Source organism: Akebia trifoliata, chromosome 16 (genome assembly GCF_017979445.1).
Source record: "Akebia trifoliata isolate Shusen 1 chromosome 16, ASM1797944v1, whole genome shotgun sequence".
Taxonomy (NCBI): Eukaryota; Viridiplantae; Streptophyta; class Magnoliopsida; order Ranunculales; family Lardizabalaceae; genus Akebia; species Akebia trifoliata.
The window spans coordinates 32,295,690-32,317,586 of NC_141390.1; the positions used below are offsets into that span (position 1 = coordinate 32,295,690).

The 21,897-nt window shown below is 35.8% G+C and overlaps 3 protein-coding genes across 6 annotated transcripts; 1 reads left to right on the forward strand and 2 right to left on the reverse strand.

Moving 5' to 3' along the window:
* Positions 1 to 559: 559 nt before the first annotated feature.
* Positions 560 to 4,569, forward strand: LOC147383671 (putative polygalacturonase). The gene is made up of 6 exons (XM_086428861.1): positions 560 to 1,171; positions 1,823 to 2,137; positions 2,298 to 2,418; positions 2,504 to 2,678; positions 2,839 to 2,909; positions 3,575 to 4,569. Exons 1-6 carry the CDS (start codon positions 1,154 to 1,156, stop codon positions 4,273 to 4,275), a joined length of 1,401 nt encoding a protein of 466 aa, XP_086284987.1. The 5' UTR covers positions 560 to 1,153; the 3' UTR covers positions 4,276 to 4,569.
* A 1,332-nt stretch (positions 4,570 to 5,901) lies between these two features.
* Positions 5,902 to 8,548, reverse strand: LOC147383672 (40S ribosomal protein). Its single transcript, XM_086429394.1, has 2 exons — positions 8,326 to 8,548; positions 5,902 to 6,244 (listed from the first exon to the last, which is right to left on the reverse strand). Exons 1-2 carry the CDS (start codon positions 8,471 to 8,473, stop codon positions 6,102 to 6,104), a joined length of 291 nt encoding a protein of 96 aa, XP_086285520.1. The 5' UTR covers positions 8,474 to 8,548; the 3' UTR covers positions 5,902 to 6,101.
* Positions 8,549 to 9,869: 1,321 nt separating this feature from the next.
* CHR18 (chromatin remodeling factor18) lies at positions 9,870 to 20,471 on the reverse strand. 4 transcript variants are annotated; one of them, XM_086428546.1, is made up of 23 exons: positions 20,022 to 20,460; positions 19,877 to 19,931; positions 19,696 to 19,787; positions 19,549 to 19,604; positions 19,351 to 19,429; positions 19,159 to 19,225; positions 18,885 to 18,951; positions 18,600 to 18,666; positions 18,385 to 18,468; positions 18,234 to 18,275; positions 16,803 to 16,880; positions 16,037 to 16,105; positions 15,819 to 15,884; positions 15,585 to 15,713; positions 14,357 to 14,413; positions 13,483 to 13,572; positions 12,455 to 12,520; positions 11,866 to 11,934; positions 11,684 to 11,788; positions 11,442 to 11,567; positions 10,812 to 10,870; positions 10,692 to 10,728; positions 9,870 to 10,233 (listed from the first exon to the last, which is right to left on the reverse strand). In XM_086428546.1, exons 1-23 carry the CDS (start codon positions 20,166 to 20,168, stop codon positions 10,063 to 10,065), a joined length of 1,878 nt encoding a protein of 625 aa, XP_086284672.1. In that variant the 5' UTR covers positions 20,169 to 20,460; the 3' UTR covers positions 9,870 to 10,062. The 4 variants fall into 4 exon arrangements, with proteins under 4 accessions (XP_086284672.1, XP_086284673.1, XP_086284669.1 ...); XM_086428547.1 differs by lacking the exon at positions 10,812 to 10,870 and having other exon boundaries at positions 10,692 to 10,777; positions 20,022 to 20,471; XM_086428543.1 differs by having other exon boundaries at positions 15,585 to 15,884; positions 20,022 to 20,468.
* Positions 20,472 to 21,897: the final 1,426 nt, after the last annotated feature.

Here is a 21,897-nt window from a genome sequence, read left to right on the forward strand (position 1 = left end):
CCGACAAATGCCCCCCTACACCCCCATCACATAATCGTAGATCATTTGCGCTGGGATACACAAGAAAAAGATTTATGGTTATGCCTATCCCGAGGCAAATGATCTATGATTCTATGATGGGGGCGTTTGTTAGAAGTGGGGGGTGTCATATTATCATGACTTAATAAATTAATATTTTCAAAGGATGTTATAAGAGAACTTTTATTACCACACTAATTTTTGCTAATGCCACCTCAAAATGTGCCTACTTCTTTGATTATTTATATATGAATTGGGGTGGTATTAGTAAAAGTTGGTGTGGCCATAGGAGCTCTCTATTTTAATCATTTTATGATTTCATTTTCACCTTTCCAGAGGTCAAACCTGAATGGATGTAGTCCTACAAGGCATCCTATGCATAGCAAAATATAATCAGAGGTTATTTTAGTCAATTAAGGAGATCAAGAGATTGTTTAAAAAATTTGACCGTTTTTAAAGGGTGGAACATTTTTCTAATATTTTAGTTTCTCAGTTGGCCAGTTCATATTGTAAATATTTGGATTTTAATCACGAGAGAGAACAAAAAGAAAAGAGAAATTATATATTAGTTTTGACGGATTTTCCAATAAATGTGATGAGATCTTACATAAGATGCCATGCAACTTTAATCTCCCATTAACAGAACTTGAACCCACCAACAAAAAATCTCTTTTATAGTGCACCATCGAAGCTCTAACGCACAAATCTACTTCAACCCAGTTCATCTCTTCTTCGATTTCATCTAGTTTTCCTGTTAAAGGCACATTAATTGTCACTGGGTATCCCCCATTTTGGTGAAAGAGAGAGAGAGAGAGAGAGTGTCCTGTGAAGGAGGAGAAGACACAAGGGGTCCTCTTTTGGGACAAAAGCGATTGTTTTTTGGCGGGCAGCAACGGTCACTTTCAATGATTTTCTTTGGGTGTTGGCTCTCGAATACCCATCTAATCACACTAGAATATTGTTGGTGATCTCATTCAAAACCACCCAAATTAAGCTTATTGTCTCAAAGGGTCCATGTTGTTGGGGTTTTATTATTTTGATCAGAGAGGAGTGGGTGAGAAGGTTTGTGTTAGTAGCAAGAGGTGAAAGTTTTCAGGTCTTGGGCTGAAGTGGAAGAAGAACAGATCTTAGTCTTATGAGGAGATCTGTAACTGTAAGTAGTCTAATTACATCTGTTCTGTTTTTGTTTTGTTGTTAATGTTTTTTTCTAGAATTCTTTCTGAATTAACAATCTGAATGTAAGAAAAGGAAGAATGGAATCTGAGGTGAAATGGGTTTTTTTTTTGCTAAGATGGGTGGAATACTTGAAGAACCCAAGTTCTTCCAAAGAAGAAATACTGGGATCTGATACAGAAAATTTCTTTTTCTTTCCACTTTTCCTTTATGGATGGCAGTGGAAAAATGGGTTGTGAATGCTTTATTAAATTTCTCCCCTTTTAATTTCTCTTCCTTGTTTATTCTTCTTTTAGCAAAATGTAGTTCAGGTGACCAGCTTTTTCTCTTGATCCATGAGCGCTCTGGCTTGGAAAATCTTTGAGAACCATTTCTTTCTTTGGGTTGGGATCCAATCCTAGAAATTTCCATCCTTTCCATCTGAGAATGTATTTCATTTGGATTCTCTGATATTTATTCATCTCTATTTTGTGATCCTTTCTAGATCCTAGGTTCATTAGATCATTTTAAATTCTCAACCATACCAGCTAATTTACAATTGAGGTTGAACCAAATTATCAAAAGATCTATCTCAAGAATTAGAGCACATTCTTGCCGTCTGGTACTGACTCGAATTAAAATTCTCATTCAGCTGGTGGAAGTACTTCTGGTACTCGCATCAATCTATGAAGCTCCATGGCCTGTCAGAGGCAACTCACATTGCAAGATGAACCCATTGGAGGTTCGACCCCATAGTGTCACCATCACTGAATTCGGTGCAGTTGGAGATGGGGTTACTCTAAATACGAAAGCATTTCACAATGCTATCTTCTATCTCCAATCATTTGCTGACAAGGGTGGAGCCCAGCTTTTTGTTCCAGCAGGTCAATGGTTAACTGGAAGCTTTGAACTCATCAGCCATCTAACTTTGTTGTTAGATAAGGAAGCAGTAATCCTGGGATCAAAGGTGAACACCTCTTCCACATTCTTGTTTGAACACGCCATGTTCTGCATAACATGTCGAAACGGGTTCTTGTCAAGTTAACGGGATCACCTCCATTCTGGTTTACATCACCTATGCAATCCCACATTCAAGATTCAGATTAATCAACTCTGCTTTGTTTCAGGACTCGGATCATTGGCCAATTGTTGACCCTCTGCCCTCATACGGCCGAGGTAGAGAGCTGCCCGGTGGAAGGCATCAAAGCCTTATTTATGGGCACAATCTGACTGATGTCATAATAACGGGTTAGTGATAACAATGCAGAGTTGGCCCATCCATCACTATAATCCACTGCATTTTCCCGACATTGGGCATGTTTTGATTTTGCAGGAAACAATGGAACCATTGATGGTCAAGGAAGTGTGTGGTGGAATTGGTTCAGAAACCAAAGTCTCAACTATACTCGCCCTCATCTGGTTGAGTTAACGAACTCGACTGCAGTTGTCATCTCAAACTTGACCTTCTTGAACTCGCCATTTTGGACTATCCACCCTGTATATTGCAGGTTTGTCCCCCTCCAAAAGGATTGAATTCCCTTTCTCTTCCTTGCTCATCACCCTTTGACTTATGTTGTTACCTCATAATAAAAAATATAAAAAACATGCAAGAGTGGAGATTTTTATGTATTATGGGGAGAGTTGAGATTGTTTTTGCTGGTTGAACAGCCAAGTTTTTGTTCAGAATGTCACAATCCTTGCTCCTCTTGATTCACCAAACACGGACGGGATCAATCCAGGTGAGCACCCGCATCATGTCTAAATTTTATTTTTTTCTGCAAAAATACAACTCTACTATGCTGAAAATTACATGTAGTCTTGTTGCATAATCAACCTGACAACTCTAGAGAGTGGCCTATATTTCAATTATCAGAAGATGGTAAGGATTTATAAGGAACCCCAGAGCTATTACTATTAGAATGATTAGGATTCTCATTCAACTTGAAGCAACAAAGTACATACCATGAGAACGAAAACATTCCTAGTAAGTAGAAAATGATTAATTTTGGTTGGATTGAACTGTATCATTGAAGTATGATCTATAATGTTGCTTCTAATCTTGCAGTTTATCTTAAATCCTACATAAACAATTCAAGATTGAATTTGAACTTCAATTTATAAATTCCTTTTAAAGCTGGAGCGACATAGTGTTTCATCAGTGTTAATTGCTGTCAATTCAACTTATTTTTTGAATTAAAAAGTAGGTGAAATTGCTTTGTGGATAAAAGTAAAATTTTAAGCAAGAGGGGCTTCTTTTGGAGGTCTAACTGGCATGAATGCTCCATTTTAATGCATGGAAATGCCATGAATCTTATCGGTCAATTCAAATTATTAGAATTGGAGTCAGAATCTGCACTCTAGAAATTTCATTTTGAATTTATGTTTGGATTTTGAATGTGTCCAGACTCGTCCGACGATGTGTGCATTGAAGACTGCTATATCAGTACAGGAGATGATCTGATTTCCATTAAAAGTGGGTGGGACGAGTATGGCATTTCATATGCCCATCCTAGTACAAACATTAAAATCCACCGGCTTTCTGGGGAAACTGGAACGGGCTCTGGGATCTCAATTGGAAGTGAGATGTCAGGTGGTGTATCAGAAGTTCATGCAGAAGGCCTCAGGTTCTTTAATTCAAAAATGGGTATCAGAGTGAAAACAGCTCCAGGGCGAGGTGGTTACGTAAGAAATGTCTACATTTCAGATGTGACCATGACTAATGTAAAGACAGCCATCAGATTCACTGGCGAATATGGCGAACACCCTGATGAATCGTATGACCCAAAAGCCCTCCCCATCATAGAAAAGATTACCATTAAAGATGTTATAGGAGAAAACATCAGCCGTGCAGGGCTTCTAGAGGGAATAGAAGGAGATAATTTCCTCGACATTTGTTTGTCCAACATCACTCTGAATGTAACCCAAAATCACCCTTGGAAATGTTCATACATTCAAGGCTACTCTAATTTGGTTTCTCCCGAGATATGCAAGCCTCTCAGTGAGAGTATCTATCCTGATCATTCTTCAGATTGTTATTTCCCATCTAATAATCACTTGAAGAGCTCGATTGACCAAGAGAGAACTGCTTGGTTCGTGCCACAGTGAAGCGCAAGGCAGCATAGCTTGCGCCACTACGGTGGAAGTAAAATTTACTGTGAATGCCCCCTCATTTGGTTAATTGATTCTTGCCATTTGTCAACATAACAGCAAGTTGCCACACCAGGGAAACGATCTTCTGACACAAAAGTGGAATGGAGTTGCTGTATTAAGTTATTATCAACTTGTGAGATGGTCTTGAGAGATTATTTGTTTCTTGTAACTTTGTGTAGTAACGAATAATTGAGTGATGATTTATCAGAGATTGAACACACAATGCTTTTAATTTTTCCTTTTACAATAAGAGTATCTCAAGCCTATTGTGAGTTTTCGCAGAGAGATCATCTCGTTCAGAAGCAAGAAAGGATGAGGTATCATTGAAGGGATGACTTCTGCGGTTGATTGTTGGATAACAGAAGGTTCCAAAATTACAATGGGAGCATATTCCAACTAGTCTTCAAAACTCAAAATTGAAACCAACTTGGAAGCTAGTCCATTTGACTAGAATGGACTCGATATCTGTCAAATATATAAAATTTCAGAGAAGTGGGAGAAAATGAACACAATGTGCACCACATAAACACATGCCTTCTCGTACTGCAGATGTACTCATGCAGTAAACTTCATCCACATCAACCCATTAATTTTTGTAGAACAGTTAAAAGAAAATTACTTTAGTCCTTCATTTCACCTAAAATTTGGGTGAAAGACTCCAATGACTGAATTGTCCAAAAGACGAGAGTTTTGAGCATGAGAAATAGGGTTAAAATGAGCCTCTTCCCTTGTCATCATCTTCCCATTCCCATGATCCTTTTTTTTTGTTGATAAGTGTAATATATTGAATGAAAGAAGACAAAGTACAAAGAGGCTGAGGAAACATCTAAACAAACTACAAATCAAAAAAAATTAAAGCATCAAAGACTACATAAAGAGTTCCATCTAAAAACGAAGTCATCAAAAGTAATCCCCTTGAACTCAATGTTCTGCTTTGCCCAAAGGTATAACAAGCTCAAGATCTTCAAGAATATGCCGTGAGAGCTTCTCATCTTATTGTTAAACACCATTCCCATTATCTTTTTTTGCTCAACCACAATGCCCAGACACTAAACATAGACAAAAAATAGTTGCTTTATTAATTCAATCCATGCTTTGGCCCCTAGTGGAGAATTTATTGACCATAAAGTTAAGAATAATCCCAAAGTGACCTCAAGCTGAAACCTCGTATCGCACTTCTTGACATGAAAGTGGATAGGAACCATAGATGAGGTTCCAGCTTGAGGTCACTCCAGTGCGACTCTAAAGTTAATGGTTGTAAACTTTTCATTGATTTGCTCATGTTTTGCCAACAATGGTTTTAAATATTAACTGGATTTTTTTTTCCCAAATCACTTTCTTGATGTATCATGTTTTGCCAACAATGGTTCAAAATATATCATGTATCCAGAAATTTGTACATCAGTCTGCTAAAACTATTAGGACATTCTATCTTTATACACAGAGTACACATGTTACTCTCATTAGTTTGTCGTCCTGAAAGCAACCTCAACACTTGAACGAAATATCATCATTCTACAGAAATAGTATATATCCTTCAATGAAAATTAAAGATGCTCTGACTATCGATCGATGCCAACATTTCCATGGACCTGATTCTACTTAAATTTATTATTACATACATAACCCACCAGTCAACATCACAAGAAAGGTAATCAAATGACGATCCTTTGAGAATCCATACAAAGTTGGGAATTGCAACAACAGTCTCCCATACAAGAAAAGAGTACCAGAAAGTTCATTTTAAATGTCAAACTTGAACCATTGCACACCATACAACTTCATTTTTTTCTATCATAAGCAGCTATATTCTGGGGTTCACACTCGGGACTAAATAGGCGGACCAACAAAGCGGAGGTTGAACTCACAGATACAGCTCCACAAGTTGCCCATCTAAGAGTCCTCGGAACTGTTATTCTTGGACCTGCATACATAGTAAACTCAACAATTAGTGTGTTAGTGTGTAGGTGCGCACATGGCGGTGACATAAGTGAGTTTTCAGTTAAGTGACCCCAAACCTTTTCTCACCAGTTATGGATGAGTTAATTTGCAATATTCCAGAGGAACCACCTTTGTGTAAGTTATTTGTAAATTATATAGTGTTGGCTGATGAGACTAGAGAGCAAACACAAAACTAGAACCACCGAGAGATACTATAGGAACCAAGGGTTTAAAAGAAAAAAAAGAAAAAAAAAAGGCTAGTACAAAACAAATTTTTGCCCCGTCTGGTAACCATTATCATAATCAATTATTTATCATCGCCATAATTGATTATAAGGGCTCATTGGTGTTCACCAACTACTTAAACAATAAGTTATTATATAATGAGAAACTAAAAAACTAATTATTTTAGAAACACCAAAAATATATTTACACTATGAGAAATTAGAAAGTTGTTTTGCAAGAGTTGAAGGAAAACTCATTCCAAAGAAAGAAAAAAAAAATGAGAGGGTATACGCAATCAGATCCATTCTTCCCATCCCCTTTTCTGTTAGAGAAACATAATTCAACAAAACTTTCGAACGTATGAGTCTTCTTTCTCACTTTTATGTGATCTAAGCATATAAAACCCTACCCCTAGATTTGATATTCCATAGAGTTTCATTCAATCATCCCCTATTGTTTCTAGGGTTCAATTTGGTTAGAGATCAAGCATGTCAATTTTAAGTTTCATTTGTTCTTTTTTCTTCAGCAGATGCTTTTGAAGAGAAAATTTAAAAAAAATAACTATGATCCTCCACTTTCGATATAGTCTTATAAACGTTTTCTTTATTTGAACCAAGAACCAGTTGTCGAAAATGGGGTTCTAGGATTTTGCTAAGTGCAAAGCTTGATCTCTATAGTTAACATAAATATAGTTTCTTCAAGTTGTATTTGTTTGGTTTCTCACTATTTTTTGAACATTCTTTGTATCATGTTGAATATGTAGCTTTGAAAATTCTCTATGCATCCTATTATTGCACCAACCTATCCACTAAATATTCTTTTGAGGTTTTTGTTATCTAATTTACTGAATGCGGTTTGTCTGGTTCTTGATTACTTAGGCCGTTTCACATTTGCATATTTTCTTTCCATATGGTTAAAAATTGGAGTTTTCTAAGCTCTTCCACAAATCAGATTGGTTTAACAATTATGTTTTATTTTATATGCACTTCCCATTCAAGTTGTGGGATAGTTTTAGCCCAATACTTCTCCCATTCAATTTTGTTTATTTATTTATTTTTTACTTGTTTTTATGATCAACAAAAGCATTTCATTAAGAGACAGACGGGACATCATCCTTCATCCTCCCCTCCCCCCGGGGGTTTTGACATGAGCAGATTTGTTTCCTTGAGCCAGTTCTGCTATCGTGCCATATTGTCACTAGAAAACTGGGTCTTTTAACATGCTATTTTAGATATAAAATTAGCAAACAATGAATAATTAAACTGTGCAGAATTTGAAATAAACCACCCAAATTAACAAACAAAGAAACACCAACCTCATACAAGAAAGCTATGTGAGTAAATCTTTCTACCTATTACATGTAAACCTCCTCAAATAACAATAATAATAAAAAATATTATGGGTATATCATCATTACTCCTAAAACATGAAATTTGATGGAATGTAGAAATTAAATTACTAACTGCTACAATATACAAGTAGGCAAAGCATCGAGAATAAAATGTTCATTTTATAAAATACTTAAAGAATCAAATGGGTATTATCACCATTACTTATAAACATGATCTGTTTATTCTTTCCTGGAACCCAACAAGTCAACGGTGAAACCCAAAGAGAATTTAGAAGGAAAAAAAAAACAGTTTTAAAAGAAAATAATTCCTAAAAACTGAGATGGGTGATCAACTGCTTCAAAATAAATAGAACAAATGGTTTTTTTGAAAAAAACACACACACACACACACACACACAGAAGAGTAAATAATAATTAAAAAAGAAAAGAAAAATATGAATAAGGAAAATGTAATTAGAAAGAAATATAGAGAAATTTGAAATACAGACCGTAATGCAATCGACAGAGAATCCAGAAAGCGAGGCCTCCTCCGACTGTGAAAACTCCCGCAGTGTGTCTCATCAATCTCGAACATGGTTTAATATCTGACCTACACAGCTCACCATCTGAAAACCCCAAAAACCGTCTCAACGCCATCTCATGTGTTTGAAGATTGCGTTTCGTTTCGGCTCTTTTTTTTTTTTTTTTGCCCCCAAATCTGTTTCAAGCTAGAAAGCTAAAGTACTCTTTTTTTTTGGAAAATGCTGGAATGACACAGAGTCTTTACTGCGATTCTCACAATTCTGACGTGGGGTGTGCACATAATCATAAATGTGTTTCCTCGCGATACGAGTAAAAACCATCTATGGTTATGTACCCATCTCCAAGTCAGAATTGTGAGAATCACAGTGAATCGTGGGTCACCCCAGCACGGCTCTTTTTTTTTTTTTTTTTTTTCCATTAATACATGTAAGAAAAATTTAGAAACACTTTAAGAGGGGTCTCTTTCTAAATAGTCCCTAACTTTTGAGGGTTCTAATTTAAAAACACCTTCCTTACTGGTGGTAACGAAAGTTTCCCGAGGCTTGAGAGTTGAGAGTGTTATAGAGGACAAAAATTTAAGAAAAAAGAAAATATAATTTAATTTTCATTTTGAAATTTTAATTTTATTTTTAAATTTAGAAATTCAGTAGATATCCATTTACAACACCTTGGATCCAACTTAAAAGTTTGCATTTTTCTATGAAATCGAAAAGGCTGTGTTGTTGGATAAGGATTGCCAATGTGATAATCTGCTTAGTAAGATTTGAAATCTTACTAAATAAGCAAGGCTAGCATAGTTCTTTAGATATATATTAAAAAAAAAAAAAGTTTTCTAAATAAATGTTGGGAACTAGTCAGAAATAAACACTTTCCATTGGATTTATTACGCCCACATCCCACATGATTCAAGAAAGGATAAGAGATGATTTCTTACTTGAGATCAAATAGGTAAAAAATCACCAATCAAGATGAAGGAGTTCATCATCCACAAAAGAATGTGAAACGTGACATCTTTTTGAGCGAGACTTCAATTTTTGGTGATATTTAAATTTTAAAAGCATTATTCTTCCTCTAAGCTTTCTAATCATATGATCTTCAATATGGTTCATTGAATTGCGGACCCATAATCAAATCGGTAAGTTAAATATTAAAATAGAAGCGACGATGAAAATTTTGATTGGATTGTATGGTAAAGAGATGTGGGTCATGAAATAGAGAAGACCTCCACCAATGGAATCATGGACATGCTGTACCAGTGGACCCACTTAGAAGATCTACTGGGTGAAGAATTCACTTGATAGAATGATCATGACCTTACGATTGGTTCCTTATTTGTCATAATAAAAAATCCATCAAACACATGGTTAGGATCATGGACAAGCTTATAAAGATTATGATCCACATCCGAAAAGCCCATCCCCCATCTGGTCGACAAGCCCAATGAGCTTGTCCGGAGGAAATAGATTAGGTACTATTATTATCGTATTTAAGACTAGTTACTTCAACACAATTGGGGGAAAAAATAAAAAAGAAACGTTGACGATGAATGCGGCATGATACATATTAAGACATAAGTGCCTTGTTTCTCCATTTCAGTAATGAAAATGGATCCACCATTTCAAAATGAGTTGTGTGGATAAACCAGAAAAAGGTGATGTTTATGTTTATATTACATACATTCAACTTGGAATCTAATATAGGCCTCAGTTTCTGGGAAATTTGAGTTTTGTATGATGCGTGGTGTCACCCATTTCATGATGGTCTGCAGAAGAATTACACCGCTTCATGAAAGAATCAAGAGTTGTCTGCTTTGCAGGGCTGCTTCTTGGTTGGCTGACTGCAACTTCCAAGCTGTTCTCATGACCATCAAGCATCTATTCATACACTCAAAAAATAAAAAACGGTGCTCATCAGAATCCAAGATATATACCAAAATGCAAGTCAATTCCTTGCAACAGAACATATAATATTTTTCTTGAAAAAGAAATATTCATTTTGATGCATCGTTTGAAAGTGGTTAGTGCTTTCTGGTTGAAGAGGAATCTCTTCTTATCTGATAGGCAACCAAATTGGACCATGATACAAATCAAGTTTAGGGAGTGAGTGATTGAACGTTGTGCACAGTTACGAATCTGGAAAGTGTGCACCTATTTTTCAGGGATAAGCAAGCTTTGAGGCTTGTTCATAACTAATATGTATGTATGTAAATAATAAATGTCTACTACAAGGCACAGAGTGTTATTTTTATCCATTTTGAGCAAGTACAGAAAGGGCTTTTGAGAAATTGGTAAGAATATTCAAACCAAAAAATAAAAAATAGGAGGTAAATAACCTGGCCCAAATTTTCCAACTTGCTCTGAACAACATCCCTGGACAACAATCCCAGATTAGAATCCTCCACAACCAAAGAAAATATTTCTGTCAAAGCATAAGCAATCAGAGATGAGCATACCAGATTATGTCATCAACAGTGTCATTTGCTAGCAAGTAGTATATGTTGACTGATGATACCTGCCAATATGAACCAAGCACAGCAAAACATTGAAAGCATGTTACAGTACACAGGTAAACACTTTGAAACAATTTATCAACCACAAGTTCTACAAACACTTGGCATCATAATTGAAAAACTGATAATATATTATAATTTGTTATTACAAATTAGCTACCCAAGATCTTATTGCAATCACATTGAACATAATAATACAGGTGGTATCAATTAAAATATCTAAACCAATAACAGATGAAGAAAAAATAAGATCCTATCTAGAATGCTCATAAGATGCATGTATCCTATTGTCCAAACTGCAGACTTAACCCATAAAATCCAGCCTCTTAGATGAGTAGCTCATTGTAGACAAACTAGAGGATCTTAACCATCCAGTGTAGAGCTAAAAATTGGATGGCTGGAATAAAAGTTGACAAGAAGGAAAAAGTTCATATTCAAACAGTTAAATACCGGCCCCAAATTTGTCTGCTTTTCAGTTTGCTCCACCCCCAAGATGGGGCCCATAAATTGAATGGTTTGCATCATAAAATTTGAAATTACAGGAACATACCCAAAATATAAATACTGGTTTACCTGGCCAATTCGATGAGCACGATCTTCGGCTTGAATTATGTCGCCTGGAGTCCATGATAGCTCAGCAAAGATGACTGTACTTGCTGCTGTCAAGGTTAAGCCAACACCTCCAGCTTTAATAGATAACTGCACAATGAACATTTGCATCAAGGAATCTTACTTAGATCACAGAGCTTGCAAAAAAGTGCAATCTTGAAAATGAAGAAACAATCCAAATACTAAAAGGTAACTAATTGACATACCACTGCTGCCCTGATATCATCTTTCTCCTGAAAATCCGTAACCAAAGCTTGCCTTGAAGATGCTGGAGTAGAACCATCAATTCGAATACAACCAACTTTCTTCTTCTGAAAATTTGATAATTACATATGATAAAAGAACGGAGCAATCTTGAGAAAGTCAAATGAATTTGAAGTGATCTTACAAGAAGAAATTGGGATATGGAATTGATCATGGGCTGATGGTGCGCAAATATCAGAAACTTGCAGCCTGCCTGCAACAATGAGTAGAGAAAAATGTTGAAATCACTATACTTTTGACTGAAGAAATGGATTTCACGAATCATCCTCGGGATAAGGCTATGACAAGGACAATGATGATTAGTATAGAGAGTAGAGAAAGAGGACCAAACAACCAATGTTACAGATGAAGAACTTGGGAAATATGACTGTCACATGAATTTCTAAGAAGGTTGATTCCAATCCAGCCAAGCCTTTAAATTTTGATATGTTGCCAAAAAAATTTATCATTGAAGTCATTAAAACGGAGAAAACATTTGCTGACTGCCCTGTTTGCTGCACTTGCTTCCCACCCGTTAACAAGGTGACACATGTATAAGAATGGAAGGAGCATTAACAGGGAGAGAGAAAAACAAACAGGAAAAGAAAATGTTCCTTTGCACATGTGCCAGCTTGTTATTTGGTAGTGCAACCAACAAAACAGTGAGCACAACTTTTCTCATTAAAATGAAAGGGCGCAAAAGGAACAAACAATATAAGCAACTTAGGGATTACCTCAATTACAGTTCCCAGGTAATCAAGAACAGACGGAATCTTGGCTTCAGCGGAATCAGTATAGATCTGGAGTTAAATGGAAGGAAAAGGAGAAGGATTTAACTTGGGTTTGAGTTAACAATGGAATACATTAAAATAATAATAATAATAATAATAGAGCATCAAAACTACATGATTGGACAGTCCATATAAAACCAGGTGCAAAAGGGGATTTGTCTCATTATAACTTAGACAAGCCATGACTTTACATTTTGAAAGGTTTGTGGCCTACATTACCTGGACCCTTCAAAACCCTTGAGGTAGCCCATATTGACACACCACCACATTAGTTTGGTTATGGGATCCATGTTGGACATGGTTCAGCCGTATGAAATAATTTATAAAGAAAGATATTTTGAGTCATAAATTTGGAAAAAAAATTATAAAAACATTAACAAGGATTTGCAGCTTTCTCCTTATATGATGTTTCCACTTCATTCCCAATGAATGAACTAGGATAACACTTCTAATAGATATTTTCAAAATTGTCTATCTCCAATCAAAAGTCAGGGCTTTAAATAGAATTGAATGAATGCAGGAAAAGGAAACCGACCAGATATTTGGGATAAGCTTTTTTTTTTTTGATAAGTATATTTGGGATAAGCTTTGATGATGATGAATTAAAAGAATTTCTGCTTAAAGCCCCCGAGTCCCATCCACAACTTCATAAGAAAAGGACAAAAACAACTGTTGCTGTTGGCATCACTTAATGTAATTCCTAGCTAAATAAGTAAAAGCAAAACTTCTCCAGAAAGCAATAGTAGTACAAGTCAAGGTTTAAAATCTTGTTAGAGGTAATACTTTGGACAGGAGAAAAACCAAGTTGACCTCAACCGAAACATTCCCAAAACATTCAATGTTTCAGGGTCAATATTTTGTTTTGATATTGACTGAAACCCACTGAAACATTCCAAAAGGGAATAAAATTTTGAATTATGTCATGAGTACATGAAAGAAATGCATAAAATTTATGCATGGAGTATATGTACCTTATTGATAAGATTCTTCTCAGAGAATTTAAGCGATTCAACCTCCTCCTTGGATTTGCAGGCCTTGATTTTGTTCTTTACTACCTCCAACTACACACGCAGACAGAATAAACTAAAATAAAAAAATTAAGCACCATATAAGGTAACCCTAAAGAAGATTCTAAGCAAATAGATTTCTTCTGTCAAGGCAAATGACTGTAGTAGAAAGACATCCATGAGGAAATTTTCGCAAATGTAACACCACAAAGCTTTAACCAGGAAAAAAGATGAACCCGGTAAAGATTGAGATTGGATGCAGAAAACGTAAAACTTTGTATTCGACGACAAACCCAAGAATAGCATCTATTGTAACCTCTCACATGCACAGGGGAATGTGATGGAACTTTAACAAGATCCAATAGGCTGGAAAAAATTCAAAAACTGTTCAGGCATATAGCTTGAGGGATTCTTCATAGTAACAAAACAAAATATTTCATAATTGAATTTGGTGTCTAGTTAATATTTCTTTCTTTCTTTCTTCCTTTCTTTTTGTTCGTTATGATGATGATGGCCAAGTTGGTTGGTGGTTGGTTAAGGCAGGTTTTGAACCTAGATAGAGGTACAACACCTAAGGATAACAATTAATAACTTCAATACATAATAGCTTCTGGACACATGCTCCAAATTATCAACTTTTTATCTATCTTTCAATAAATTCTCCCAAAAATCCAGATAGATACATTACAAAAACAATATACCCAAGTTTTCCGTCAAATTTAGCAGCAGATGCAACAAAAGAGATCCAACTTCTGCTTGATTTATTATCAACTTTCCATGGGATTCACAATTGAGGAAGCTCAGAGACAAGAGTAGAAGTTTAAAAAGTCAACATTACCTCACGAAACAAAGCATTAATTTGTTTCATGTCTTTTTCAGCCAAATCTAGGAAGACCTGAGAATCAGCACAAGAATTATGAAATAAAGCACTTATTTGTTTCATATCTTATTCAGACAAATCTAGAAAGACCTGAGAATCGGTACAAGAATTAGGAATTGGAGATGGAAAGAAAATTTATTGACTATTATACAACACTTGGCAAAAGTAACAATTATTCTGCATTTCCCTTCCAGAGCTATGTATATATAATGACATGATTATATAAAAAAGTGAAAATACACAGATATACATGTGTATATCTGTGTATAACTCTGGATTTTGGTTGGCTTATACCAACCAAAACCAAATAGTTTGTTTGCCCTTATATGCATCAAATGATGAAAATATATTGTCCAAGCATTGAAGATGTGCTATACCTACAAGTTCCCTCATCATTTATTATTGTACAAGGCCAACATGAGATACTGTTTACAAAAAACTATGTAAAAGATCCACAACTGCATTGAAACATGGTTCCACATTAAACACCAACCAAACCCAGCAATTCACTAATGAGCAAAAGCCCTAAACAACTTGTGAGACCTAAACCACACAACAGCATTAAGAAGCAGTACTTATGTATCCATATTCCTGAATCTAAAAACCGACAAAACAAAATCTAAAGTACAATAAATTAATAATATGAATCATGTTTGTTTCTAAGTTTGTATACCCTAACAAATGTGTAGGGTCAAACTAGTCTATTCAAACATATGAAGAAACTTAAGACCTTTTGGAGAGACCAAATACTTCATTGTAATTTCCCATCATGTAACATACTTTTAAGCAAACTAATTCCTAACATTACTTAAAAGAGTTTTATTTCTGAAAGGTTAACTGTATGATATAATTAGTCAGAACAACTTTTACTGATCAGTTTGGGAAAAAAACAGGATTTATAGATTAGTCAAGACATACCAGAGTTTTTCTATGGAAAACTTGCTGAAAAAATGCAATATTTTTAGTAAATTCAGACTCAAATTGAATGTGATGTATAAACCAGGGTCTAAATAAACATTACAATGCAGTCACCCCTTCCCCATTATGCAATTTGCTCCATAATTCACCATGATATAATGAAGTTTTCCTACTTATGACAATTGTTCTTTACAGCCGTCAATATTGATCTTTGCTAATCGACCGTATGGTTGGAAAGCCTACTATTCGGCTTGAATCAGAATGTTACCTGTTGTCTGCGCTTTACAGGAAGCTCGGAAAGAACATCTTTCTTAAGTCTGCGAATCATCACAGTTGCTTTCATTAAATTGTGCAGCTCTTCATGGTTACTTGCACCTTGGTAGATTCCAAATATACCCTGGAAAATAAGCTTAAGATTGTCAAGTGATTCACATGTTGAAATAATAGCCAGAATATTAGATATCACAACATTATCATAAGGTGATAAAGAATGAAAACTTACACCTTTGCAATATCGGTTTCCATACTCATGAACATTTCTGTAAACATCAGGATACAAGGCTTCCAGCTGAATTACACAAGAATAAAACAATTCACTCAGAAGTTACACGTAGTTATGCAAGAATAAATATTGATTTATAAAGATATAATACAATTCACTCAGATAAAATATTGAAACATCAACTAGTTGTAAATTCTACAATGACAGCAGAAAGGAACCTGTTTGAATAACTCAATCGGCCGTGATAGAGCAGGAGTTCCACTGAGCAAAAGCACATATTGAGCTTTCTAAAAATTTTACACATTGTCAATACTCTATTATCAATTAAAAAGACAAAACATAAAAGAAGAGATGAATGAAGACAATAGGCAGTTGCCTCTTTATTAGCAATTGCGCTGCAGTAGCTGGTGAACAGATCAACAGATGAATATTCACTATTCAGAGGGAATGAATGTGAATGGGCAACAGAGTGGAAGGTTATGGATGACATATTATAGTTGATAGAGCATAATTTTTTGCCTGTTGGCAATTCACAATCAATCACGGGTCAGTACACTGCTGGAAGGTATCTTCGTTCATGTTTGCAATGTGTACAATTCTACTTTGTTTGGGTGCTAAGGTTAAACTTCAACAACACTGGTGAGAGGACCATGCTTAGGTGGGTTTTGAGATACTTTTCATATTTAAAACTGAAGTTTTATCAAGTACACCAGGCCGCATTGGGGGGAAGAGGGGGTGACTTGATTGTGATGGAAATTAAGGCTGCAAAGTGAGGTATTTGGTGTCTTATTTGTTTCTCTAGCACAAATACCTGGTGACCAAAGGGGGCTTCCTCATCATGGGCAAATAAAACACCAGAAACATCTTTTTTTGTCTCATTCTTATGACCTTCTCAATCAATGCTCATATACACGCATTCCCCCATGAATCTACACATGAACGTATGGAATATGCATATGCTCCCATTAATCAAGAGGAGCAAACCTGTAGAACTGGAAGGGATGAACTTGTCCTCTTTGCTTGAGCATTCTTCAAGAAGTGTGATTCATCTGCAATCACAATCTGAATAAAAACATAGTTATTGTGGTACAAAGAACTAGTTCATCAAAATTACTATTGTAAGTACTAAATGCACCAAGTGAAACAGAAAAAATCAACCAGTTACCCAGTTTAAGGTTAAATTCATTAAGTTGAAAGTCAAAGTCCAGAAGAGGCAGTAGCAAAATACTTGCATCTTCTCACAGGACCTTTCTAATGAGAAAGTATACAAAAAAGACAATGGGAACAAAGGGAAAGGCCTGAGAGTGAAGTACAATTAGTATACAAATTCACTTGTATTATCCTGTGGAATTTTATTATTAAAAGTTTGTAAAAGTATCATTTCTATTTTTTCTTTCTGTGCTTTTCACCACAGGTCCCTAACATCATGGACATAACAGAGAAGGGTCAAATTAAAGAACTGATACAAGAGGACATTTGACAAAGTTTATTATCCTTTCTATTTCTCTGAAAACAACAAAAATTAATTTAAAGAATATAAGCATCATCAAAACAATAAACAGAGAGAGAGGTTTGCTATTCTGCCCATCCATATTTCAAATTCCAAAATAAGGGGCAGAATAAATATGATTGCACAAGGAAACAGAAAAACCAAGAGATTTGAATGGCAGAATAAATGTGATGTACTTACTTTAAATGTTGAATACACCATCAAGATGAATGGTTCCTTTTGCATTTGAGGGTACTATTGTGAACCCTCCTCTGTTTGATCCAGAACATTGGGATAAAACAACCTGCAGACACCATATTTGGGTTTTATTCCTCACTAGAACACAAAGCTGACCCTCAGGTTTGATTCTAAGCCACTGCCACATATCCAGGCTGTTCATTGAGAAAAACATCAAGATTTTTAAGATACTAATAATAACTAAAATTAATATCCCTACAGGGCATGGTGGTTTCCAAAACTTATTGTGCCACTATAAGCACTCGTGGCAAGCCCTTCATGTAGCTCCTCAAATTGTGCAATTATTAAAGACTTGATAACCATATGCTTAGTCAAGGAAAATAAAATATTAAAAATGGACTAATAATCAATCTTTTTCTTGTTGTTCTCCGCTTGCTGACAAAGAGAACAAAGAAATATTCTAGACCACCCAAGACTGAAGGATTAAATACATCCTTCATGCATGCAACCAGTATAACAGTATTCACATGAAAAATTCATAAGTAATTCCAAGCACACATCATTGTCAACCAAAAGAGTCAAAATATTGTTGTGTCTAAAGAACAAAAAAGGCACCTGGATTGCAAATGACATAGGTAGAAAAACAAATGATGAAGAGATGAGGCCAAAAAGGGTAAATGATTCTCTCCATTAAAAATAATTATAAACAAGCAGAACAGAAAACATACAAGTATATCCGCCGAAGGGATACTCAGCCATTGTTGAATCATCTGTGAAAAGTAGATCAATAAATGTATGGGCATAATTCACCATGTTAAGATAGTGTAATTAACTTGAGACACCAATGATTCTATGAGAAACATCACTGTGGCAGCTTACAGAAGCCCAATGTAAACGCAAGGACGATGGAGTGAGAACAAGGACAGGCCAAGAGTCGCGAATGCATGCTGTAATAGCGATTGCCTGCAGACACCCAAAAGTTAAATATTACAGCCAGAAAAAAATGACAACTCTTGAAAATTACATAATAAAAACATATTTGAGCGACAAAGCAGTTGACAATCGAATAAAAATAGTCCAAATATATACAATACCTGTAGAGTCTTTCCAAGGCCCATCTCATCTGCTAAGAGGACACGTCCTCCATGCTTCAAAATAAACCTTGAAATACACACACAGACACAAAAAACAAAAAAAACAAAAAAACAAAACATTAGATTGTAATGTACAAAACATTGGAGTTGGATAGAAAACAAGGTTTAGATCAAATTGCTTTATAGTGCAAAGAAAAAGCTCAATGATCAATGCGTTGATTAGATAGTGTGAACAATAAATAAATTTGCCCAAATCATCCAAAAGAAAGTTATGAGGATCCATACCTAACACCATCTCGCTGAAACGGTAGAAGCTTTGATTCAATGAAGCTTGGCATTCTATCGTATAAATCTTGTAAAATAAAAAATAAACCGTGCGACAGATATAGAGGTGGATAAGAAAATCCGTTGCTATTACCACCACAAAAAATATCTCTATTAGTTGCTCTCACAAAAACATTTTTGCTCTTGGTTGCCCCCATGAGAGCAAAATCCTGGCTCTGCCCCTGACCCAACACTGAACTAATATCAAGCACATTATATATACATCAACATTTACCTTGTAGATCTGGAACAGCAGAAGCAGCAGCTATAGCACGCTGTACCAGGGGATCTAACTTCTCTACCTGATGGACAAGATATATATTAACAAACAACCAAAATAAAAAGATGAAATGTTATAAAACTGTGAAATATAATGAATCATAATTAATAATAATTGAAAAAAAAAAAAGCAAGAAAATGGGTCTACCTCGATGCTAGCACCGTTTATTTCACTAAGAACTTTTTCCGCAGGCGACAAAGAAGATATAGGAAACATCCATAATCTGCTAGTTCCATCGAAAAATAATTGGATTAAGGCTACTTAAGCACAATGTATTCGTAGAAATCCATCATGATTACGTAAACGTGTGCATTAATGTTTCAGAAGTTGCATACAGGGAGATACCTTTCAGTGGCATTCCAACTTGCTTTGGGGATATTTCGACAAGCACCGACAAGTATCTGTTGAATGACAATGCAAATTGCATTAGCAAGATATGGGCAAAATTCTCGACTGTAAATAAAAAGGGAGAGAGAATCGATGATACAGTACTGGGTGATATTGAAACTTTGCAGCAATGTTTCCACTAGAATGAAGAAAAAGCTTGATTGACAGCTTTGGAAATTCCTTTGCTTTATCATTCTCTTGAACATTTGAAAACCACAATTCAATGTAGATAAGATTTATCTTTAAAATTCAATCCTTGAAGGAGGAAAAAAAAACATGAACTTACCTGTTTCGACTGAAGCGATTGTAGAGAGCAAGGGTCTTCCCACTGAAGTTGGTACCTGGATCACAATTGGGAGGAAAAAAGTGACAATAAATACTAAAGAAACCAAGAAAAAAAAAAAAAAAAAAACCTATATTTAAAAGGATACCTTGTTGTGGAGGGGTTCTTGAGAGGAAGAAGAAGCGCTGATGGAGGCGGTTGTGGATGAAGATTTTCTCTCTGAAACTTTTCTCAGAGCGTCTCTTTCGAGTGAATCGAACTCTTCAGCGCTGAAATCCCAGTCGTCTAACTCCATAACAGCTTCTTCTCTTGAGTGATGAGTGTCTTGTCTTCTGTAATTTTTGTTTTTTTTCGTTTCCCGGGAATATGGTTCTGGTCTTCGCGCGAATTTGAGACGAAACGTTTGAAAAGGGACTAAGGAGAAGCGAATTTTAAAAAGAAGGAAAAAAATTGCTAATTCCCCCCACAGCGAGTGATGCCCTCTCACATGTATAGATCGTGATCAGGATTCAGGATACGTGGGTTTGGTCCCACGCCCACTTAAGAGATCTACTTATATTATCAGCTTCGTTTGAATGGTTCAACTTAGGAGCAATCTACTACATGGTTTTAAATCTCGTCCGAGACTGAGATAACTCGTTTGAGACGACTGATATCGTCCACCCACTAACGAGACAGATAGACAAATCAAATGTATTGGACGAGATTTAAAATCATGATTCATTGTTGAACGAGACGATTCAAACGTATCGGAAAACTCGTTCGAAACGACTCAATCTCTTTTATAGACAAGACTAGACGTCAAGATGAGTTTTAAAACCATGATCTATGCAATGATGTTTTCAAGTTTCTATGCAAAACCTATCCTTTTCGACCTTGTGAATTATTGTATTTATATTTGATTCTTGCACGTCCTATCCTCTCTCCCACAATACTCACAAATCACAGGTTGATGAAATGTTTATGAAACTATATTGATCAAAAGTTTGTTTCATGCATTGCTTATAGTTACAAAGAGGCATGGAGATTATTAACAATGTGATTGAAGCTCCTAGCTCCATTTGCACAAACTGTGTATTCTCATAATGCAAACAATGCTTCACTCGATGGGCTTACAAGAAGTTCATGACTTCGCAAACTTTTGAGGTTAAAACCCGAAAAAAATTAGTATGATTCAAACATTTGCATCTCAATTGTATGCAAGGGCGAAAGCCAGGATTTTCTTTTAGTGGGGGAAAACTTATAGTTAATTGGGGGAGGGGGCAAAAATTGGAGGGAGACGGGGGAGTGAAGGCAACAAGGTCAAATGAGGCATATCAGTAGTTGAAAATACAGGGGTATCTCGAATTTAAGCATAAATTTAAGGGCATCTAAAATGCCCCAAAAAATTGAGTGGGGGCAATTGCCCCCAGTGTCTTCAAAATACAGGGGTATCTCGAATTTAAGCATAAATTTAAGAGTATCTAAAATGCCCCAAAAAATTGAGTGGGGGCAATTCCCCCCCGTGTCTCCTTACTAGCTCCGCCGTTGGTTGTATGTCTATTATTCTCATCTAGACTTAGGTGCATATTTGGTACTTTTGACAATTGTTTTTTGTGTGTGACAAAAGAAGTTTCATCATCTATGTAATCTAAGTTTCATAAATGGCAAAAAATGTTAGGGAGTACACCCTCTCATGAGGTGATCGCAATGTGTTGGCCTAGTGGCAAGCCAAGCCTTGATAAGCTTCTTAGGAAGAGTAGATCAAGAGTTTGAAACCCCATGAAACAATGACTTCCTTGGGGCCACACTCTAAGGTCAGGTTGACCAAGGACTCAACCAATTGCACATAGGACTTTCTGAGGGGCAGTGCGTGTGATCGTAGAACTAGCCTCACCCGAAGGGTGGGGATACCCAGAATAAGAAAAAAAAAAAGTTCCTTTGAAAACATTTAGCATGCATACATCTCATGCATTTATGTAGTTTAGGCATAACAATGGTAAAGGTTTCAAAAAGCATTCCTACGTATGGAATATCACTACAAA